At 39.2% G+C, this 21,222-nt stretch overlaps 1 protein-coding gene across 3 annotated transcripts in view; it reads left to right on the forward strand.

Annotated features, from left to right (window-relative positions):
* The window catches only part of CDC14A (cell division cycle 14A), a 97,686-nt gene that overhangs the window by 12,632 nt on the left and 63,832 nt on the right, over positions 1 to 21,222 (forward strand). For all 3 annotated transcript variants that reach the window (XM_054980530.1, XM_054980531.1, XM_054980532.1), the window contains exons 3-4: positions 5,488 to 5,563; positions 15,054 to 15,146. In XM_054980530.1, the coding sequence (XP_054836505.1) occupies positions 5,488 to 5,563; positions 15,054 to 15,146 (169 nt within the window). The remainder of the gene's footprint in view (positions 1 to 5,487; positions 5,564 to 15,053; positions 15,147 to 21,222) is intronic.

Here is a 21,222-nt window from a genome sequence, read left to right on the forward strand (position 1 = left end):
TTGATATATAGTGTTAAAATTGTGTAAACAATATTGTGTAAACAATATTCATGTTGGGTATTACTTAGTATATTCTCTCTCAGTAATCTGCAGTTATAACTTCTTGTAACTCAGTGTATAGTGTACAATTTCATCGTTATATACAGTTTGCAACTTCTTGTAACTCATTGTATTTTGTTCAGTTTCAATAAAAAAAATTTAAAAAATGAGTGCCATAAGGTTTTGGGGAGATGGGAGTAGAATAATTCTGTGTGTCTGTTAGCTGGGCAGTTGACCAGTTGGATATTGTCACTGACATGGTCAAATATTCTGTGAATTGAACCTGTTAGCAAGGGAAGGAATTTGCAGAAGTTGGTGACAAATGTAGCAGCTTAGCAAAACTTTTCTTTCTGGACATGTAGTATAGACCTAATACATTCAGTAAGACAAGCTGTCAACAGTGACCAAGATCACTGCCTAAGACTACACAAACAGTTTCACTTTGTTACATCTATAACTGCAAACTAACGTTAGTATATCAGTAAACACCAAAGGTGAGAACTGTTCAAAGTTTTTTTAATTTGTTGTTTTGTGGTATCTTCCCATTACTCTCAGCAATGTGATGATAAATGATGGATGTCTTATTTTTGTGTCAGCATTACTAACTCATTCAAGTTTGTACTGCAACTACTATGCCTCCATTGCCAGCTATTTTAACTCTACTCTAGCTGTGCCAAGTCCAATTAAATATTTTATGATTAAGCAGCAGAAAGAGTCTTGCCTAGAAAAAAAGAAATTGCACTTGTGAAAACAATAAGCTGAACAGGCAAATTGTTCATATACATTAAAGATACCTAACTTCTTGAAAATTATTCTTCATGCTATGTTGAGAAGTATCTCTTAAAATAGCCTATTTTAACATTCACCTTGTAGTAGAGGTGATGAGGAATAAAGCAGAAAATATGATTGACAAATACAGAGCTGACTTAGGTCTTGTTAGTAATTAATGAGTTGAGAACTGGTAATTGGCTTATTCTCTGAGAAGAATGGTAGCTCTTGTTCTATTCTTTGCAAGCAGATCTAGGCTTGGCATATCACACTTGACTGACTAATGCACAATAGGCTTTCATTTTGCTAGCATGTTGTCCAGTTGGTCAGTATCTGTTTCAGTTTGAGGTCACTCTTTAGAGCCTTAACTCTCTCCTGTGAGCTTTTTTGAGTTCTCCTGTGTTGTAGGTGCTTTTTCAGCAGAGAGGCTCTTTGAACAGCTGCAAAAGTAACTTTTAGTGAATTTTGCATTGTCCAGCATGTATTCCTACCAAGGAGACTCAGGATTGATTTATTAAAGGTCATGTTGCCATAGAGCAAGTACCTGCCTTTCCAGTGCTTTTTTCCCCTTTGAGGTTTACAAATACCAACAACCCCAATGTGACAAGACACAATTATGTTAAAGTTGAATGTTCCTCTGAGTCTGAAATGAACATTAAAAATGAAAGCTTTTAACACTGTGGAGCATTAGGCAGTATACTTTTTGTTTCAACAGTAGGTAACAGGGATATTTGCTGAAATTTCATTTGAGGCCTGCTTAACCCAGAGCCAGTTTGGTGTAGTGGTTACTGTGGTGGACTAGGATCTGGGAGAACCAAATTCAAATCCCCACTCTGTCATGAATGCTCACTGGGTGATCTTGGGCCAGTCACACACTCTCAACCTAACCTACCTCACAAGGTTGTTGTTATGATAAAATGAAGGAGAGGAGAATAATGTAAGCCATCTTGGATCTCCATTGGGGAGAAAGGTAGAGTACAAATGAAGTAAAATAAATAAAATAACCCTGCACAAGCCTTGCGCATGGCTTGCTTACTTCAGCAGTTTTCTCTCAGCCCGTGCCTAACTTAACTTCTCAGTATCCATCAAGAATCTGGTGGCCTTGCTTGAAGAAAATAGTGATACAGTGAGCATTCTCAGTTTGTGGATGTGTCCATCTTCTGGCTGTTGTAAGGGTGGAAGATTTAGCCTCCAGTTTGTAAAGCAATTGGGCTGAAAATAGAATACAGGACTGGTCTCAGTGTCTCACCCTCCACACCATTTAAATGAAAGGGTAGAGTTGAGCTGGGTTTTTTTTTCTCCTTTGTTAGTTGATTATTCAATATGCAACACTATTTTAGGCGATTGGAGCCTAAACCTGTGTATTGTGTATAAGTTTTATGTGATTATCACATAACTATAGAATTGATTGTTTTCTCACATATGTTTTATGTGACTTTTTTGAGATGGGCAAGAACACAGTTTCTTTGGCTTGCAGGCATATGAATATAATAGACTTTAAAAAATAAGAGAGCAGATTATAGAATAAAAATCCTAGTGCTTGTATGTCTGAAATAAAAATTAAAAGGATACTTTTAAGCCAAATTCTAGAGAGTTTTAATGTTTTCCTTGTAAATTGGAATAAGTATGTTCCTTGAGTAGTTTTAAAGTTCTTCTGCAGGAGCAAGCTAATAGGAAAAGACATACAGTTCTTACAGAATGTATACAGTATTGCTGAAACTTCTTAGACTTTGGAGTTCTAGCCTTTGTCAGTGATGTTACTTTTGTAAGCAAAAGCTATGCCAATCAAACATCTTCATTGCAGTTAGCTGTAAGTATTGCTCAGTGAAATCGGATTCTTTCAATAAAGTGTAAACCTCAGCTTTGGGAGGGGGGAAGCTGATCTACCTGAGCAGAAGTGCTCAGACAGAAGATGTGTATGGAACAGTAATAATAATAATAATTTTATTTATATACCGCCCTTCAGGACAACTTAATGCCCACTCAGAGCAGTTTAAAAAGTATGTTGTTGTTATCCCCACAACAAAACACCCTGTGAGGTGGGTGGGGCTGAGAGAGCTCCTAGAAGAGATGTGACTGACCCAAGGTCACCCAGCTGGCTTCAAGTGGAGGAGTGGGGAATCAAACCTAGAGCCAAGCTACAAGTGGCTTTTTTCACGTGAAGAACACTTGATCGTTTTCGCAAGTTTTTCTGGGAACTTGAAGTCCTAGTGTCCTTCTCCTCTGTTAGAATCGCTGCCTGAAGAGCCAGAAAAAGCCGACGGCAGCAGCAGCTTTTGCAAATGGTTCCTCCGGTGACAAGCCAGCTCTCAATGATCTTTGGGGGTGGGCAGCTGCAACTTTCTCCCTGGGAGTCCTGCTCGGCTTCACCGACATGTCGGCTTTCTCCAGAGCAGCTCCCGGGGAGCAAGACTCCCAGGGAGAAAGCTGCAGCTGCCCGCCCTCAAAGATCGTTGAGAGCAGGCTTGTGACTGGAGGAACGATTTGCAAAAGCTGCTGCTGCCGCCACCTTTCTCTGGCTCTTCAGGCAGCGATTCTAACAGTGAGGGGAAGGACACTAGGACTTCAGTTCCCAGAAAAACTTGCGAAAACGATCAAGTGTTCTTCACGTGAGAAAAGTCACTTGTAGCTTGGCTCCTAGTTCTCCAGATTAGAGTCCCATGCCCTTAACCACTACTCCAAACTGGCTTTCTCAGTAAGCTATTCTGGTTACATTTTCATTGTTTCAGTTATTCCTTGCAATTTTGCTTGCTTTTGTGAAAGTGAAGTAGTATCTCTGTATGACTGAATACTATCTGGGCCTTCTGATTTACCCTTAATTAACAGAGTTTTAGTTGGGACAGTAACAAGATTCAGCCATTTACTTTAGGAATAGATGCTTTCAATACCAGCAAATGTAGAACTAATCTCTGGCATTTAGTGTGCATTTGTCGAAATTTTTTTCTAAAACAAAGAAATGTATTTGCAGTATATTTTAAAACTGCAGTAGAAATTTGCACCCCCCAAATTAGATATTTTTCAGATTCAGGTATTCAGAATACCATATATATATATATATATATATATACCAGAATACCATATATATATATATTCAAGTTCTAGATGTTTGGTCCAAAAATACCAGTATGGTATCTGGATTCAGGTATTCTTTGAGAAACTGAATATATTCGGCTCCATTATTCCCTATGGGGGAATCTATCTAGGAGATTGCAGTGCGGGGGATGTTTTTCATGCAAACTCCACTCAGGGAACACTCTAAGTTGTAAGTTAATCAAACCAAGGGGTCCAATCTACAGGCCCCTGAACAGGGAGCCCCCAGCCATCCTCCATAGTTTTCTGTAGTGGGGGAAATGAACAATGATTTCTTTGCAGCACACAGAGAGAGCCTTAGCCAAACATATAAGAGTACCCACTGTCCAAAAGCCTCTTCTCTTCCTGATGCAAACACAACCAACTAAGCCCACCAGAACCATTGTCAAACCAGAGAATCCCAAAGAACCAGTGTGAAGCAAAGGACATGGTTGCAAGTCCAACAGAACCAGTGTCACTCACAGAAGCCAGGCAGAAGCCAGGGCGAATGTGGTAACACAACAGAACAGAACCAAGTGCCAACATCAGTCAGCCAGCAGAACCAACCTGGCATAAGCACAGCCAGCCAGACCTGGCAAATGCCAACAAGACACAGACACAGACACACAGTAAGTTTACATCTTTTCTTTCCAAGGATGGCCTCAGAAAGCAAGAAGAAGAGTGATTTGGACACCCTCCCAAGTTCTTTTCACTCTGCAGCCTGTAGCTGTCACAGCACACTCGAGAAATCTCAGCAGACTCTCATAAAATGGAGTCTGCTGCTGTGCCAAGACTTGCCTTTATGTTCTTGCAAGAATTTGAAAAAGGCTATCAAGGAGTCACTGTGGTTGGCCAGACAATTAGAGCTCTCCCCAACCCCACATCCCATAGGTCAGGGAGAGTTCCCTCATCCTGTCCTTCCTCACGGTCTCCTCACTTCAGGTTTATCCGAGGATGCATTATTTGGCATACCCAAAGAATTATGGAATTATTCGGGTATGCCAAATATACCTGAATAATACTGGTAAAGCATTATTCAGGTAAATACTTAGCTTGGCAATACCACTTTGTGCTTCCCTACACTTTACTATATAAAAAAAATTGAAGGCAATATCTCTGGATTCAGAAATGAAAACACTCTGATCGGCTATCAAAACTGTAAGTCAAATGTGTGCTTTCTTAACAATTGAGGTTTTTATTAGATATGTTTGTATGTGCCGTGCTAACAATAAGAGTGTTCTGTGTCAGTACGGCATCAGTCTATAACTGGGCTGGACATATGTAGCCTGTGAGTTTAATAACATTCTGTCTGCTATTCAGATGAGGCCATTGAATATAGTCAAAGGAGGTCCTGCAGCATATCATTGTGATGCAGTCATTGTTTTTGTGCAGTTATCTTCCACTTCTAGAAGATGTTTGTCTGTCTTGAATGCAATTAAGAATAAATGTGTCAAAACAGAATCCATTACTGTAATATGTTCCATTCTAGTTTTATCATCTTGTATTTCCTCCTAATAGTGAATGAAATTTGAAATGTTGGATATGGCTGCTTTGAAAAGATCTATAATAAACAGTATTTTGACCACTGATATATATATATATATATTTTAGTTTTTATGCAGATTTTGGTCCTCTCAACTTGGCTATGCTTTATCGATACTGCTGTAAACTAAACAAGAAACTAAAGGTAAGCCAGCTTTTATCTCTTAAATGTAGCTAATGGTATGAACATGACACTGATTCTGCAATGTCAAATGTGTAATCATTTACATTATGATTAACTGCAAGTTTGGGATTTAAACAGTGACAGTTTTGACCTGTTTTTGTACCCCCCGCCCACACACCTGAAAACTGGTTCCCCATGTTTGTCCTTAAATCACAAAGGATTTCTTCATCTGATACAGTGGTGAATTGTAATAGAAAGAAAGTAGGGAAACTGAGAGCAAAGAGATTCTGATTAGAAATTGAGAACTCAGATTACCTTGTTGGATTGAAGTAAAGGTCTGTCCAGTTTAGCATTTTGCTTTCAACAATTGTCAGCTTTAAAGAAACTGATAAACTGGGCTTGCTGTAGAGTGCCATCCATTGTTTGTCCACTTCAGTTGGTAATTACCAGTATATTGCCTCTGAACATGAAATACCATTTTGGGCTGACTTGAAAAATAGCTATAATGTTGGTTTAATACTTCTCTAAAGCTGTTGTACTGCATAGAGGAATAAACTGCTGAATGTATTTTGTATAATAGTTGCTTTTGAGAAATTAAAAAACTTAAAACTCCATTATTTTTCCTGTAGAGTATAGTAGTGATCTTGTTGTTCCTGTCATCTTAAGAATTAAAATGGATGCTGGTGATGCATGCTTCAGCCCCCTGAAGTAAAATTAATAGCCTTTGTAGTCACTGTTGTCCATGAACCACAAACTCAAATTTTTAGATTTTAATATACTTTGCTTCTCTGATATCAGTAGGAATAAGCAAACACAAAAGGCTGGTTTTGTAGCTGGAAATATTACAGTGTAAATCCTTTGAAATAGTACTTGATGTGTCTTTGGAAACACTACAAGTTGAAATACTAGCAGCTGTTATGATGAAGTGAAGTAGCTTTTCATCTGCTCTACTAAATGTTTTAGAAAGAATCAACACTTTTAATAGAGTACTAAAACAATATTGAATGAACTTGTAAAATATTTTGCAGAACACTATTTTTGGTAAATAGGGTTACTGTAAAATTCTAAGTAGGATGATATCACTTTTTTCTTGTGTTCTGAATTTTTTATCTTGTGTGTTGATCAGTTCAACATAGTTATAGAGGGGCTGTGTTAAGCACTGTGGCAAAACAAGCGCTGTTCCTCTTCTACCAGTCTGTGCTCTTGGAAAGGTCATGTCATAAAGTGGCACAGTCTTAGTAGAAAATTTAATGTGCTTCCATGTTCTACCCTAGAAAGGTCATACAGAATGTGGCTGTTCTGCTAAAGCTTCTGTGTTGTCTTGAAGGGTCACTTCATTCGTGTAGGTTGCCCTCCAGTGTGTCTCCTGGTGAAGTCTTGTAACATTTCCTTAGGTGCTTCTTACACATACAGGAAATATTTATGTTACTTGAATCTATGGATGGCTTTTTCAGAAGAAGTTGCCTTTTTAAAACAGTTGGAACCACTCCCTCAAGAAAGCATTAAACAGTTTTCAGACCCAGCCAGTCATTTCCTCTTGGCTAAGAGGAGCTAGTTAAGATGGGCAAGGGTTGCACAAAGAAGTGGCAGGACATTCTCCAAGCAGCTTGTCAACAGCCTCAGGCTGCAGAATCATCCAAGCAAGTGTGACTAGACTGGACTCTTGATATTCTGAAGCTGTCCTGTAGAAGTAATGTCAAAGTTGGAATGGATGCAAGAGATTATTGTCTGAGGAATGTCTAGTAAATAAGTCATAGCAGGAGTATCATACGTCTATATCTTCACAGTTCAGGAAAAATTCTACTGGATGGCTTGGTACAGAATGGTAGACAGTAAGATATCTGCTCTTTGTTGCTATCACCACCATGAAAAAACCCTGAAATTGTGCTTTGGTTTATGTTTGGTCATACTTGTTCTGACTTTGAGCTTCCCTTCATTTATAATCAAGATGCTGCCAACCTGTTTCATTGTACTAAGCTCTTCAGCAAATAAGGATATGAAAGGTCTCTGTTAGGTGGAACAGAGACCATTGTATCAACTGTCTTGAGTTATTTCAGAGTTCCAAAATTCAGCCAGGGCTCAAACAACAGCAACAGTCCTGTCATCAAGGAACTAATCTGGCCTATCAGTTTCCAGAGGTGCAGACTACTGTAATTGCACTTCATGTACTGCTCTAGAGATTTCAAATTCTCATGAGTCTAAACCATGCCGAGGTGATTGGCTGCTTCTGTGACAAAGGTGTCAATTATCCAGATATCAGATCATCTGACGTCTGGGCAAATTCAGCGTACAAACTTTGGTACTACCCCATGATAGTTGTAGCAACTGTGAAATCCTGAGCTGTGCCAGATATGAAGGCCTTGCCATGGCTGTTCGAAGTCTCTAAGAACTGAAGTCCTTGGGGACTACAGCACCAAGTCTGAGACTTTTTCTAGCAACTTACTCAATCAAGTAAGCAATCGAGATGTAGAAAGTTATCCAATGCCTGCTTACTGGTGCCTGTAGAAGGAAATGGAATTCCCATTGGTTCTAGAAACTCCTTCTTCCTGTCACTATGTCTACACTGATGTAGCACTGAGCAGCCTTGTAGGCACTGCTAGGAGAGGTTAACCTTCCACACATGGAAGAAAAATCCAAATACAGTATTACTTCTCTAACAGAGAATAGAACCTTTCTTGGGAAAATGCTAATATGATAAGGTATTTAAGGACCATTGATTGATCAAGGACTCAAGAATGGTCTAATGACCAGAAACGAGATGTAAGAGGCTTTTTCCAAGACATACTACTCAGCTTTGGTTAACATGATTAAGCTCCAGAGGAGTTAGCCGTGTTAGTCTGTAGTAGCAAAATAGAAAAGAGTCCAATAGCACCTTTAAGACTAACCAACTTTACTGTAGCATAAGCTTTCGAGAATCACAGTTCTCTTCATCAGATGCATGGAGGGTAAGAAGAAACTGGTCACATATATAGGTGGAGAGGGGAGGGGGGAGTAGATGCAATCAGTAGCTTCTGATAATGGAATCAGTTTGCTTCTGATAATGAAATCAGTTACTTCTGATAATGAGATAACCATTCATAGTCCATATTCAATCCAAGCCTGACTGAGTCAAATTTACATATGAATTCCAATTCAGCAGCTTCCCGTTGGATTCTGTTTTTGAAAGGTTTCTGTTGAACTACAGTGACCTTTAAGTCCTTAATGGAATGTCCTGATAGATTGAAGTGTTCTCCCACTGGTTTCTGGATGTTGCCATTTTTAATGTCAGATTTGTGTCCATTTATTCTTTTGCGCAGAGGTTGGCTGGTTTGTCCAATGTACAGAGCAGATGGACATTGTTGGCACATGAGGGCATATATCACGTTGGAGGATGAGCAGCTGTAAGAGCCAGAGATAGTGTAGTTGACGCCATTGGGTCCTGTAATTGTATTTCCTGTGTAGATATGAGAGCAGAGCTGGCATCTGGGTCTGTTGCAGGGCCTGGTACCTGTGCTGGTGACTCTGCTAGCCGATTCATGGTTGTAGGTGAGAAGTCGTTTAAGGTTGGGGGACTGTCTGTAGGCAAGGAGAGGTCTTCTACCCAGGGCTTGTGAGAGTGAGGCATCATTTTCCAGGATGGGTTGTAGCTCACTGATGATACGTTGGATGGGGTTGAGCTGGGAACTGTAGGTGACAACCAGTGGTGTTCTGTTAGTTCCTTTAGGTTTGTCGTGGAGCAGGCTGTTTCTGGGTACTAGTCTGGCCCTGTCGATTTGTTTCCTCACTTCATTAGGTGAGTACTGTAGCCCCAAAAATGCTTGTTGTAAATCTCTTAAGTGAGAACCCCGATCAAGATCATTGGAGCAGATACAATTGTAATGTAATGATTAAGCTGAGACTGATATTGCTGGCTCTGTGTCCTTTTTGTTTTGGAAATGGCCAGAATGCCTATTTACTAGCCCCATGTTACATTTATAGAGGAACTGGTTCCAGCACCCAGATGCTGGGGGAGGATATATGAGCCAGAATGGAGGCAGAGTGACTGGGTCAAGGTCCACCAATGAACTTTATGGCTGAGGCTGGACCTAGATCTTCCCGGTTCTCCGTTACCAGGCTGAGTTACAGCTCATGATTGTTACATCAACACCAACATCTATCAGCATCCCCCACAAAGATGGACTACAAGCCATTAGGAATAGCATCACTGACAACATCATACATGTCCTTGCTACCGTTCTCTGCCAGTTTGCCCTCACTTGCAACTACTTCAGATTCAGTGGAGATTTATTCCTTCAAATCAGTGGCACAACCGTGGGCACTCACATGGCACCACAGTACGCCACATTTTCATGGCTGATTTGGAACAGTACTTTCTCAGCTCCTATTTGCTAATACCCCTCCTGTACCTGAGACTTATTTACGACATTTTTCTCATCTGAACACATGGGAAAGAAGCACTGGAGGAATTCCACCAGGACTAATGCCCTCTTTTGTAACACCCCCATCCACGTGTGTATTTGGATTTTTGGATCTCCATTCCTACTTGTGTCTGAAGAAGGGGGCTTGGACCCTTGAAAGCTTACACTCTGAAAATACTGTTGGTCTCTAAAGTGTCTCTGGATGAAAAGCCTGCTGTATCACAGAAGCCAGCAGTATTTAATACTTTGACTGAATTGTGCCTGTAGTCTTGCATGTGCTGTGTTACAAACACTTATGAAAAAATAGTAGTAAAGTCAAACACTTAATACAGTTAAAGTAATAAGATTTTTAAAAAATTCTTAAAGAAACACACTGATAGTGATAGAAGCTGCAGTGCTACATATTAAGGGTGTGTTGTAAGAAAACCTTCTTTCTAATTTCAAATCCAGGAAGGGATTTAAAGGGGGAGTGGGGTGCTGATTTTCTGATTTTCAGATAGAACATTACCAGTTCAGGATTCAAAACTATGTGGTTTTTCAGGTTCTGCAGTCTTGGGTCCATTATTTTCAATAGGGAATGTATCTGAGGGTCTGTGGCAGCTGCTTATACATATAATAATATCAAATTTCCACAGCTCATAGTCCTCCTAACTTAAAGACCCCCTAAGTTTCAAGCAAATTGAACAGAGGGATTCAGTTCTACATACCCCTGAAATAGGTGCCTCTTGGTATTGGCACACTTTTGTCCTACAGGGTCTATGTGGTGGCCTAGCAGGAAAGCTCAAGCTGGCCTACTGGCATTAAAAGAAAATTGTTTGCATTCATTTCGTTTTCCTACTCTTACAGCGACAGAAAGGTTTTTTTTTAAAAAAACGTAACCTTTCTGCCAAAAACTCTGTCTACCATCCTTCCTTGTAGTGGTCTGTTGTTTGCTTCCTTTCACAAAGTAAGGAAGACTTCCCTTACAGAAAACCTCCTTGTCCCATCACTCTGTTATTCCCTATGAGGGACTTGGTGGGGTGGGTGCTGGAGTGGTTGGTTTTCAACTAAATGACACCAGAATTTCAGGGGAACTAAACCTGCCTGTCCACTAAAGACCCCCCCTCCCCCAAGTTTCAAATGAATTAGACCAAGGGGTCCAGTTCTATGGAATAAGATTCCCTAGACCTCTTACTTGCAAAGGAAAATAGGGTTCTGCACCTGGAAAGGACAGGAAAATGAGAACCACAGCTCTGCTATTATTCCCTAGGGGGAACTTTTTTCGGGAGGGGGGGCTGGAATGGCTGTTTTTCAACCAAAAAATGCCAACATTGCAGGAAACTTGGGTTCTGCCTTCCTTCGTCACTGCCTAGGAAATCAGTACAATCAAAAACAAGGTGACTGCTGCATTGCCAGTGGTAAGCACCCAAAGATAAAAATCAGCCCACATTTTTAAAGTAAGATTTGTATTGCCATTCCAAGAAAATCACTGTAACAACCTGAAACAGTGATTTTCATGTAGATTTTTGACATGGGAATTTTGTAATGCGCACCCTTTTTTCACACTGGTAGCTCTATCCGTGAACGGCTGAACAAAAGGACCTGAGTTTGTACTCACCGAAGATAGTTAATATAGTGAAGGCTTTGAAGTATACTGTTTCACTTAGAAAACATTGGTAAAACAGTACATATTAATGCTCATAAGATTTTTCTGGTTTGCTTTTGACGTTCTCTAATTTCTGAATGTAATAAAATATACAAACCTGAAGTTTCGTAATACGGAAACAGTGCTGTTAAGAATTGCTGATTCAAAGCAAGAATCCATCTAGTTCAGCGTTTTGTTTCAGGCAGTAGTCAGCCTTTAGCCTGCAGGACACTCGCATGAAGGTCACAATGTTATAATTGTGCCCTGATGATGGCTTGTGAATTCTGACTTGCTTGATTACAGGGTGCTGTTTGGCTAATTATAAACAGAGATCCCTATCTCTACTTGCAGCATGCTTGAATGCAATTGTATAAATAGCTAAGTATATCATGAACAATGAAGGAGACAAATCACTTCTTCACAATGTTATAAATCTTTTTACTATGAATTTTAATATTTGTGTAGGAAGTGTGCAGCCTCCTGTACATCCAGCACTATAAAGCACATATGTACATGTGCATATTTCTGTTTGAGCAACCAAAAAGAGGGGGTGAATACCCTCAATCCAAATGCACAAGTAAATGACAGTAGCCAACTGGTTTGAAACTATTATCAAATAAAATATTCCTAAAATTGAATATCCATCTTGACATTCTAAACATAGTTAATATCAACCCTTTAATATATTAAGCAGATAACATATTGTCATAAAAATATGCTAAAATCAAACTCATTTTGACATAGAAATCCTTATCAATAATGTTTAAGTATTTTATAGAGATCATGAATACAGAACTAAAATATACATCTAACTGCAGACAAAGCTACAAACAAGGTTGTATAGTGAAGACCAGCATAAGGCCCATATAGTTTATATAGTTGGCCTATATCCTAAAGACTCTTACAAAGTATCTTTAAAATATTAAACCATAAAAAAGAAACACTAACCTGCAAATTAAAGACCAGTGGATTGGATTCAGCAATGTATAAATCGTAATGAGAATTATTTGGCACAGTTCAGTTGCTCGAGCAATAGCACAATGGCTGCAGCAACACGTAGTACTTTTAATGAAATAAGGTTATATTAATGTGCATGGTGCTGTGGAATCTACAGCAGATGGTTCACATGATATAGTTTGGTTTGAAAATGGTACCAGAAGAAATACATTGTGTTACATCTGGATGCAGGAAAGAGGAATACATCCTCTTTAGCACAAGCAGACACTGAGAAGTAATTTTAGCACATCCCCTTGTGAAAGGGCTATTGTGCATGCCGAAATCTTTCACGGCATCCAGTCCAATATAATTGCTGCTCAGAAATAAGTTCTTCATAAAATTGTTAAAAAATTGCATTTGGCAAAGCCTCTGACAAAGTGGTGGGGGAACGCGCGGGAGCCTTTTTAATCACCTAAAATTATTAAACCAACAAATTTATTCTGGAAGGAGTCTGAAATTGTGACTTCATCAAAAGTATGGCCTGATCAGATTCTTTACAAAAGTGAAAGGGGGCATGGGAACCTCATCAGTCTATAGAAACTAAAAATTAAGCTACTGTTTACAAAATGAATACAGGTGCACAATACACAAAAAGCCCAAGTGGGCTTCTGAAACTTTAGAAGAAATATTGCAACACAGAAGCCATTTTGGATGGACAGATGGAAACGAGGAAGAACCAAAACAAGATGGCTTGACTCAATAAAAGAAGCCACGTCCTACAGTTTGCAAGATGTGAGCAAGTCTGTTAATGATAGGTTTTTCATTCATAAGGTGGCCATCTCCATATGAGTAAAATCAGTTATTTATCAAACCAAAGTAACTAAACGGGCATGCGATTTTCAGTATGGTGTATTTTTAAGATTTTTGTTTCACTGTGCATAGATTGTTACAAGAGGGGTTCTGCAAAGCTCATGGGAAGGGAAATCCCATCCACCACCAGCCCTACTGGACCCCCAGCTTCTCTGGTTTCTCTCGTTTCTCTGTGCCATGGTGCTGGGGTTAGTAAGCAACCCTAAAATGCCATCTCTGGCTTCTTGAGGTCTTGTTGGTAATCTCCTTTGGGGAGATATCCAGCTATTTTATTTTATGGGGGTGGGTTCTGCAAACTTGGGGTCTCTGCATGACCCCATTTTGTGTGGGTTTTTTGATCTGCGTTCCTATGCATGTTTTAGAATTCAATATAGCATTTTAAACTCAGAAAAATCTCGAGTTTTCAGTTGTTTCAAATCACTTGGTTATTTTTATTCACTTGTGTATTTGGATTTTTCTTCAACTTTGGTTTTATTTTTTCTGCTTCTACTTGACCCTGAGCAGATTTTTCACATGCTCTATAACAATCTTTGTGGGTTCTGTTACTCAGGTCTTGGTGTTTCTATCTTTGTTACAAGTAGCATGGTTACATCAGGCAGACTTGGATTCTCCAAGAGAACCTGAGAGCATTGAAATCCCAAATGGGTGATACAGCTGGGGAAGGTTGACTACCATGCCTTCAGGTAATAGTTTGGGGCAGCAATTGTCATTTACTTCTGCCAATCTCTGTTTTAGTCATGTTCACCTGAGGCATCCCTGCTACTTAGTTGAAACTGTTTTAAGTGTATTTTTATTAATAAAATTCGGAGGTTTTTTGCCCAGCTGTGTGTTCACTCACTTCCTTCCCACTCTTACTACTCACATAAGAGTTCATGTGAGAGATCTAACATTTTACATTGCTTTTTTGTGTGGTAAAGACTTATCTACATGTGTTAGGTTGCAATTCTAATCTGCAGCTGTCTGATAGCATTTCTCACTGTCTTTTGCATTTTTGACAAATGAAGCTATTTTTTTAATGCAGATGTCTACTGTCTTAAAAAGTCAAAAAGAGCAAGAGTCCAGTAGCACCTATAAGACTAACAAAATTTGTAGTAGGGTGTGAGCTTTTGTGAGCCACAGCTCACTTCTGAAGGCTCACGAAAGTTCACTCCCTACCACAAATTTTGTTAGTCTTATAGGTGCTACTGGACTCTTGCTCTTTTCTACTGGTACAGACAGACTAACACGGCTACTCATCTTGATCTGTCTTAAAAAGGTTACCATTAAAGCTCTCTGGTAAAGTATTCACAAGGATCAATAGGTATATCGGAAATTATGTGTGAGTTTAGGGTGGCATATAGTGCATTTTTTGTGACCATTATTGATATGAATTGGGGTAGAGGAGAATTCTCTCCACATCTCTCAGTCTGTTCTAAGAGATTATACACACAAAGGAACTTACCCTGCAGATTGCCTCTTAACAAGGATAGGAGGGCTGAAGAATGAAAGTTAAGAAGGGGTAGCAACTGGGTAATTCTCTACTCAGCAAGATTTAGGGGGCAGTTTCTTCATTCTTCCTTTATCATGACCAGGAAGTGAGCGTGCTTGAAAAAAAGAAGTGCCAAGGTAGATGGACCAGTATTTGATTTACTGAAACGTGTGATCTTGTGATTTAATAAAACTTGATCTTTCTCTTTTAAAACAGTCATTCAGTCTATCAAGGAAGAAAATAGTGCATTACACCAGTTTTGATCAGCGGAAACGAGCAAATGCAGCATTTTTGATAGGCGCATATTCAGTAAGTATTGTTGCTTGTGTTTCAGCACAAACCTGCTGACATCTCCTCTTGCTAGACGCTGTAAATGCAGGATGTCTTTGTGCTATTGTTCTTTTTACTGTCCTGTACTTCACAGAGTTAAAAATAAGGGACTGGTTGCTTACCACTATCCTGGTAATGGTTGCTCATCCGTATCCTGACAAGGTTCTACCTCTGGCCTTAAAAGTCAAAGTATAGGAAGAAGAGCCAAAACAAATAGTGTTCTTTGCTTATATCCTATGTTAATCCATTGTTACAGTAGCTGTAAGGTTCCCATCACTGTCTTGTCTGAACCCAGACCAGGCATCAGCAGCAAATTGGTCCCCATGGTAATTATTTTGCTTTTGTAGGAGGATTGGCTCTGAAATGTACTCCTACTTTCTTACTCCTGCTTTCTTTCCCTTTGTGCCGGTAGGAACAATAATTGGAGATTGCCTTACTATCTTATCAGACTTTGCACATGGTTCTGACCAGTTCCCTCATAATGAGTATTGCATTGTTTATAATGTCAGGAAGTACAAAATTATATTAACAAGGCAAGACTGAGTAGTATATTCGTCATATAATCTGGGATTCACAAAGCAAAAGAACATAAGAACCAGTGGATCTTCTAATTAGAGATGGGCACGAACCAGGGAAAAAAACAAACCATGTGGTTCGTGGTTCATCAGATTTCACAAATCAAGAACCACGAACTTTCACAAACCTGCCCCTGGTTCGCGAACCGGTTCGTTTGGTTCGTGAAAACGTCACATCCAGGTCAGAAAACCATCACTTCCAGGTCAGCAGAAGGTCTGCAGGAAGTCCATCCCCTGTTGCCTAGGAAACTGATTGATTGGCACCAGGCTGTCTGCAGTGATGAACCAAAAACGAACCAGCCTAAAAGTTCGTGGCGGTTCATCAGAAATGGGATCTGACGAACTGTGGTTTGCGAACCATGAAACGGCCTGGTTCATGCGTACTTTTGGTTCGTATTTCAGTTCGTGCCCATCTCTACTTCTAATCCAGCATCATGTTTCACACAGTGGGCAGCTAGTTGCTCTGGAAGGCCAGCCAACAAATAGGACATAGAGGCTAAGGGCTTCACTTGATGGTGTTCCCAGCATGGGTATTCAGAGCTTTACTGCCTGTAAACGTTGAGGTTTCCTTCAGTCTTGGCTAGCTGCCATTTACAAACCTAACCTCCATGAATCTATCTAATTCCCCTTTAAAGCAATCTGTGCGAAAGCATTTATATAGTTGGTACTAAAGTTTCATAACTGTCTGTAAACACTTGGCCAATTTGGAGGCTAATATTATGATTGAAATATACATGAGAGAGATCTTTGCCATTCTATTCCATTCATCTAAGTAATACTGCAAGGTAAATGTTTGAAGGTTTCTGCTGGCTTCACTTAAAATCCCATCTTGTTGTCATTAAAAGTCAATAAATCACTTCTAGTGTTTCTGTTGTTTAGAAATGGCTCTCCTGTGTATAGAAGCTGTATGGAAACATCTGTGCCAAAACAGACAATCTCTGCAGAGTAAACCAAGATGATCATCATCACTACTTGGGGAATATGAACCACTGCTTCTACAAGTAGCTCATACATCTTAGTCTTCCTATGTATAGTAATGGAAACAAACTAGCTCTCTATGGAGCAGCAAAGCAAGATGCAAACACAAACCTTTTCTTGGGTCACAAAATATACCTCACCTTCATCTGTGTGTTTTTATTTGAGAATTATTATAACTGGAGGAAAATAATTCTGAATTTCTGAGAAAAATACAAATAGCAATATAGGAATAGCATTTACTTAGAAATTAATAAACAGTAAAAAAGCAAATAACATCTGGCTTACTAGCTCACACTAAAGCGGACCCAGAACTGTCATGCAAAGGGTATAGTTAAGGATCTTGAATACAGTGACTTCCTTAGAATATCAAGCTTCAGTGCCATTGTATAATAGCTGAAATACTAGCATGTTTGCTTGCATTGGCACTGGCATTGCTATAAATTTGCTTCATCTTAATTACTTGTGCTAAAAGTTTTAAGTGCTCTGAATGAGCTGTTACACTACATGAGATAAAATTAATGGTAAATGAATACATGGTAAAATTATTATAATGAAACTAAAGTACTGTAGACACATACTACACTGTGTCAGGTTGACACAAGATAAGGACCACGAGACAACCTTCCATCCGTATAGTGAGGTGGGGGAAGGAGTAACCATGTTAGTCTGTTACTTGCTGCAGTAGTAACAGCAAAGGGTCCTATGGCACCTTAAAATACCACCTTTATTATGGAAGAAGCTTTTGTGGGCCAAAACCTGCTTCATGTGATGAGTGGTACATATGTAAACAACACAGAGAGCATAAAGAATACTTTATATTACTTGATTGTGTAATCCAAGAAATGGAAGTATATTTATTATAAAGTATTTATGCAGATACAGAGGATTTATATAATCAAATGAAAAGATTCACTTACTGCGGGAATATCTACTCCTGACTAATGGATGCTGGTGACAAATAGGAATAGTAAGGTTAACAGTGTATCTATAATGGTTTTTCACTGTAAACCTGCTATTCCAAAAATATACTGAGATTAAATTCCAGAGTGCCCAATTGTTAATAGATTCCAATTTAATAGCATCACACTTACCTCCCTTTAAAACTTTTTGATTGGTATATACCCTGATTTGGACCACCTCTGTTAGTCTGTGGCCTTGAAAATCCCAACAGGAGTCACCATAAGTCAACTACTGCTTGACTGTACTTTCCACCAGCATCATGGTGACATAAAGATCTGCTGAAGAATATCTTGGGAATTTGAAATGTTCTTCATGACCTTCATGTTTGGCCTCTAAAGTGGATTCTGGCAAATTGAGTTTTATGTTGGTTAAAGCACCATTCTTCTCGTTCCAAAGATGATGAATTTTGCCAGATTCAAATATGTTTGCCAGTGACCAGCTAAAGAGTGCATTTTGTGGGCCCTAGGCAGCATGCATAGCATGAAATGAATAGGTGAGCTCTTTTTTAAAAAATATTTTGGATAATAAACTCAACCATATACATAAAAAACACTGCATTATATAGTCATCCAAATCATATCTCTGGAATCATCCACTACTTTAGTCATCAATAATAATCTGGATCATATTAGAGCTGTGCATGGGCGGGGAGATTCGGTATTCCCTCTTCAGGTTTACCTGAAGCCAGAAACCGATCCAGAATACCCCCAAATCTGAAGCGGCAAGCCGCTTCGGATTCGGGTTCTGGAAATCGCTTCGGTATGCTCCGTGAAGATTCGGAGCATACTGAAGCGAGGGGGAACTCCCCACCCCCCTCCCTGGGGCAACCCCTCCATCCCCCACCCCCCTGGGGAGACCCCTCCACCCCCACCCAACCCTGGGGAGACCCCTCCAACCCCCACCCACTTACCTGGTGGCGGGAGGGTTATCAGCTGGGCGGCAGCGGCAGCACAAGGCTGCGCAGCCTGGAGTCAGCTGGCTCCTCTGCCGCCATGCTGCCGCCCAAGCCTGCAGGGTGGTGGGGAAGGCTGGAGCTGCCCTTTAAACAAGCCCCAAAGCTTTCCAAAGCATTTCTGAATGCTTCGGAAAGCTTTGCTTCGGTCTTCTGAAGCAGGGCCAGCACGGGAATACCAAAGCTTTCCGGTTTGGATCTGATTCAGGTTTTTTTATCCGAAGCAGATCCTGAAGCGCACAGCCCTAGATCATATATGAATCTAAACACAACATCTAAATCGTATAAGAGATAAACAAAGTGAATAAATTACTATAAATTGAATCAAATTGCCATTAATTAAATCATAATCCTGATATAGAACTTGCCCATATTTCCTACTTCTATTTAAATATCTTTCATCATATTTTATTATAGTTGTTCTTAATTATTCTTAAAATGTTCAGATACATAATCTAAAAATATTTCTGATTTTTTCCTAGAATTCTTGGATTAGCCTATTATGTATATGTTAATTTTGCTATTGACATATATTCATATAGCTTGTTCTTGCATTCTGTCAGATCTGGACATCGTTCTGCCTTCCATTTTGCTGCAAATACTACTCTTGCTACGTCACCATATATTTAAAGAATTCACTATAATTTTTTTGTAATAATTCTTGGTGACGCAGGTCATTATGTAAGAGCCAAGCCCTGCGCCTAAAATGCTGAATTTTAATATTTATAGCCGCCATTTGAGAAATTTTATTGCACATGGAATAATGTTTTTAAATGTTTATTTATAATGTTTTTATTGTTTTAAACTGTATGTTATAAATTGTATGTTGTTACACCTCCCTGAGCCCATCCGACGGGGAAGGTGGTCTAGAAATGTAATAAATAAATAAATAAAATGTTTAATAACATATTTTTAGGGTTGATCACAAACTTGAACTTTAGTATCTTTTGCATTTTTTATGTATTTCTATTCAATAATTCCTTGCTTTCTTGAACATTCACCACATATGATAAAATATTGCATCTGTATTTTGGCATTTCCAGCACTTTCCATTGTAATCTTTATTAGCTTTTGCAATGTCTTTAGGAGTAATATACCATCTAAAGAACATTTTATACCAAATTTCTCTTAATATTTGGCATTCTCTAAATTTGATTTCTTTGGTACATAAATTTTTCTAATGGCTCATACTGAAATTTTCTTCCAAGTTTTGCATCCATTTTATCATGCAGTTTTTACTTGCTCTGATTCTGTATCATATTGCAATAGAATTTTATATCCTTTTCCTAATAGGTGCTTTGAATTTCCTATGATTAGTTGTTTGAAAGCTGTTTTCTCTCTTAACCGCCCTCCTCCTTTCTGATGTGAGCTCTTGATGGTATAATTGATAAAGTTGGTCCCATGATAATATTACCCAAAGAAATATGGATATAGAGTTGTTACTGGTCTATGTGGCTGGTTTTGTTTGTTTCTCTCTTGTTTTGCTTTTGTATTGCTTTTGAGTAGCAGCTTCCGATTGGAGGACTTGTCTGTAACAAGGTTTGTGAAAAGAGTAAGTTTATCTTCCAGAACAGGTTGTGAATAATTGATTTCATTCTGAAGAGGCTTGAGGTGAAGTTTCAGATGGTGATCTTTTGTCTTTTTCTGACTTCCCAGTGTGAGCATGATTTTTAAAACGACTGACGTAAATGTTCCAGGTGCTGATCCTTGTGGGAAGGACTGAAAGCAAATGTGATTCTCATAGGACTTTCCTGTAAAAGGAGGATAGTGTGTGGTGTGTTCTGGATGGTAGCTAGAAGTATGTAGGTGTGTACATATTGGTCAGTTGCCCTACACAGTGTAGACATAGTTGTGCTGTAGTGTTATAGTGTGTGGAATTTTTCAAGCTGACATGAGTAGTGATGATAATTGAAGTCCTGTTTTAATTTCTCAAGGAACCTCCCTCCTGTGAGTCCAGATGGTAGTGGTGTCATTGATGTATCAAAGGGGGAAGGGAAATTCTAGAAAAGAAGCTGAGGCAGTGTTTTAAACATTCTCGATGATTTGTACTCCAGTTTTGTGTGGGGTAGTAGTGTTGCATCCATGATTGCCCAAATTATCTGTGGGCTGTAGCTTCTTCAGGGAGTCTGCTATGGTCCACAGATGTTTTTGGACGCATAAAACCTGTGACTCAAACCAGACACCCGTTTTATGAGAGTGCAAGATAGTGAGGCATCCAGGGTTACTCAGTTTGTGAATTTGAGATTAAAGAGAGGGTATGAATCAGCGTAGATTTGTTAAAATATTTTGGGGAATAGTTTCTTCGGCAGGCCATATAGCTACGTTTGGTATTTGGTATTCCATGCTGAAATCCAAGGAATTGTCTGGAATCTGTGCATAGTGTTATTTTTTTACAAAGCTAAGATAATGATATTGCTTGCCAACAATCTTTGTTTGAGTATGATGTAGAAAGGCTAGTTTGGTATTGCAGTCATCAGAAACTTTTCTGAACTCCTCTGAGGACATGTGTTGCATGTCTGTGTTGCAGTAGAGGAAATAAGTGTTGGGTCACAGCAGGATTATTCTGGGTGTGATATAAGAGGCTGAAAGA

This window comes from Eublepharis macularius, chromosome 5, assembly GCF_028583425.1.
Source record: "Eublepharis macularius isolate TG4126 chromosome 5, MPM_Emac_v1.0, whole genome shotgun sequence".
Lineage (NCBI taxonomy): Eukaryota > Metazoa > Chordata > Lepidosauria > Squamata > Eublepharidae > Eublepharis > Eublepharis macularius.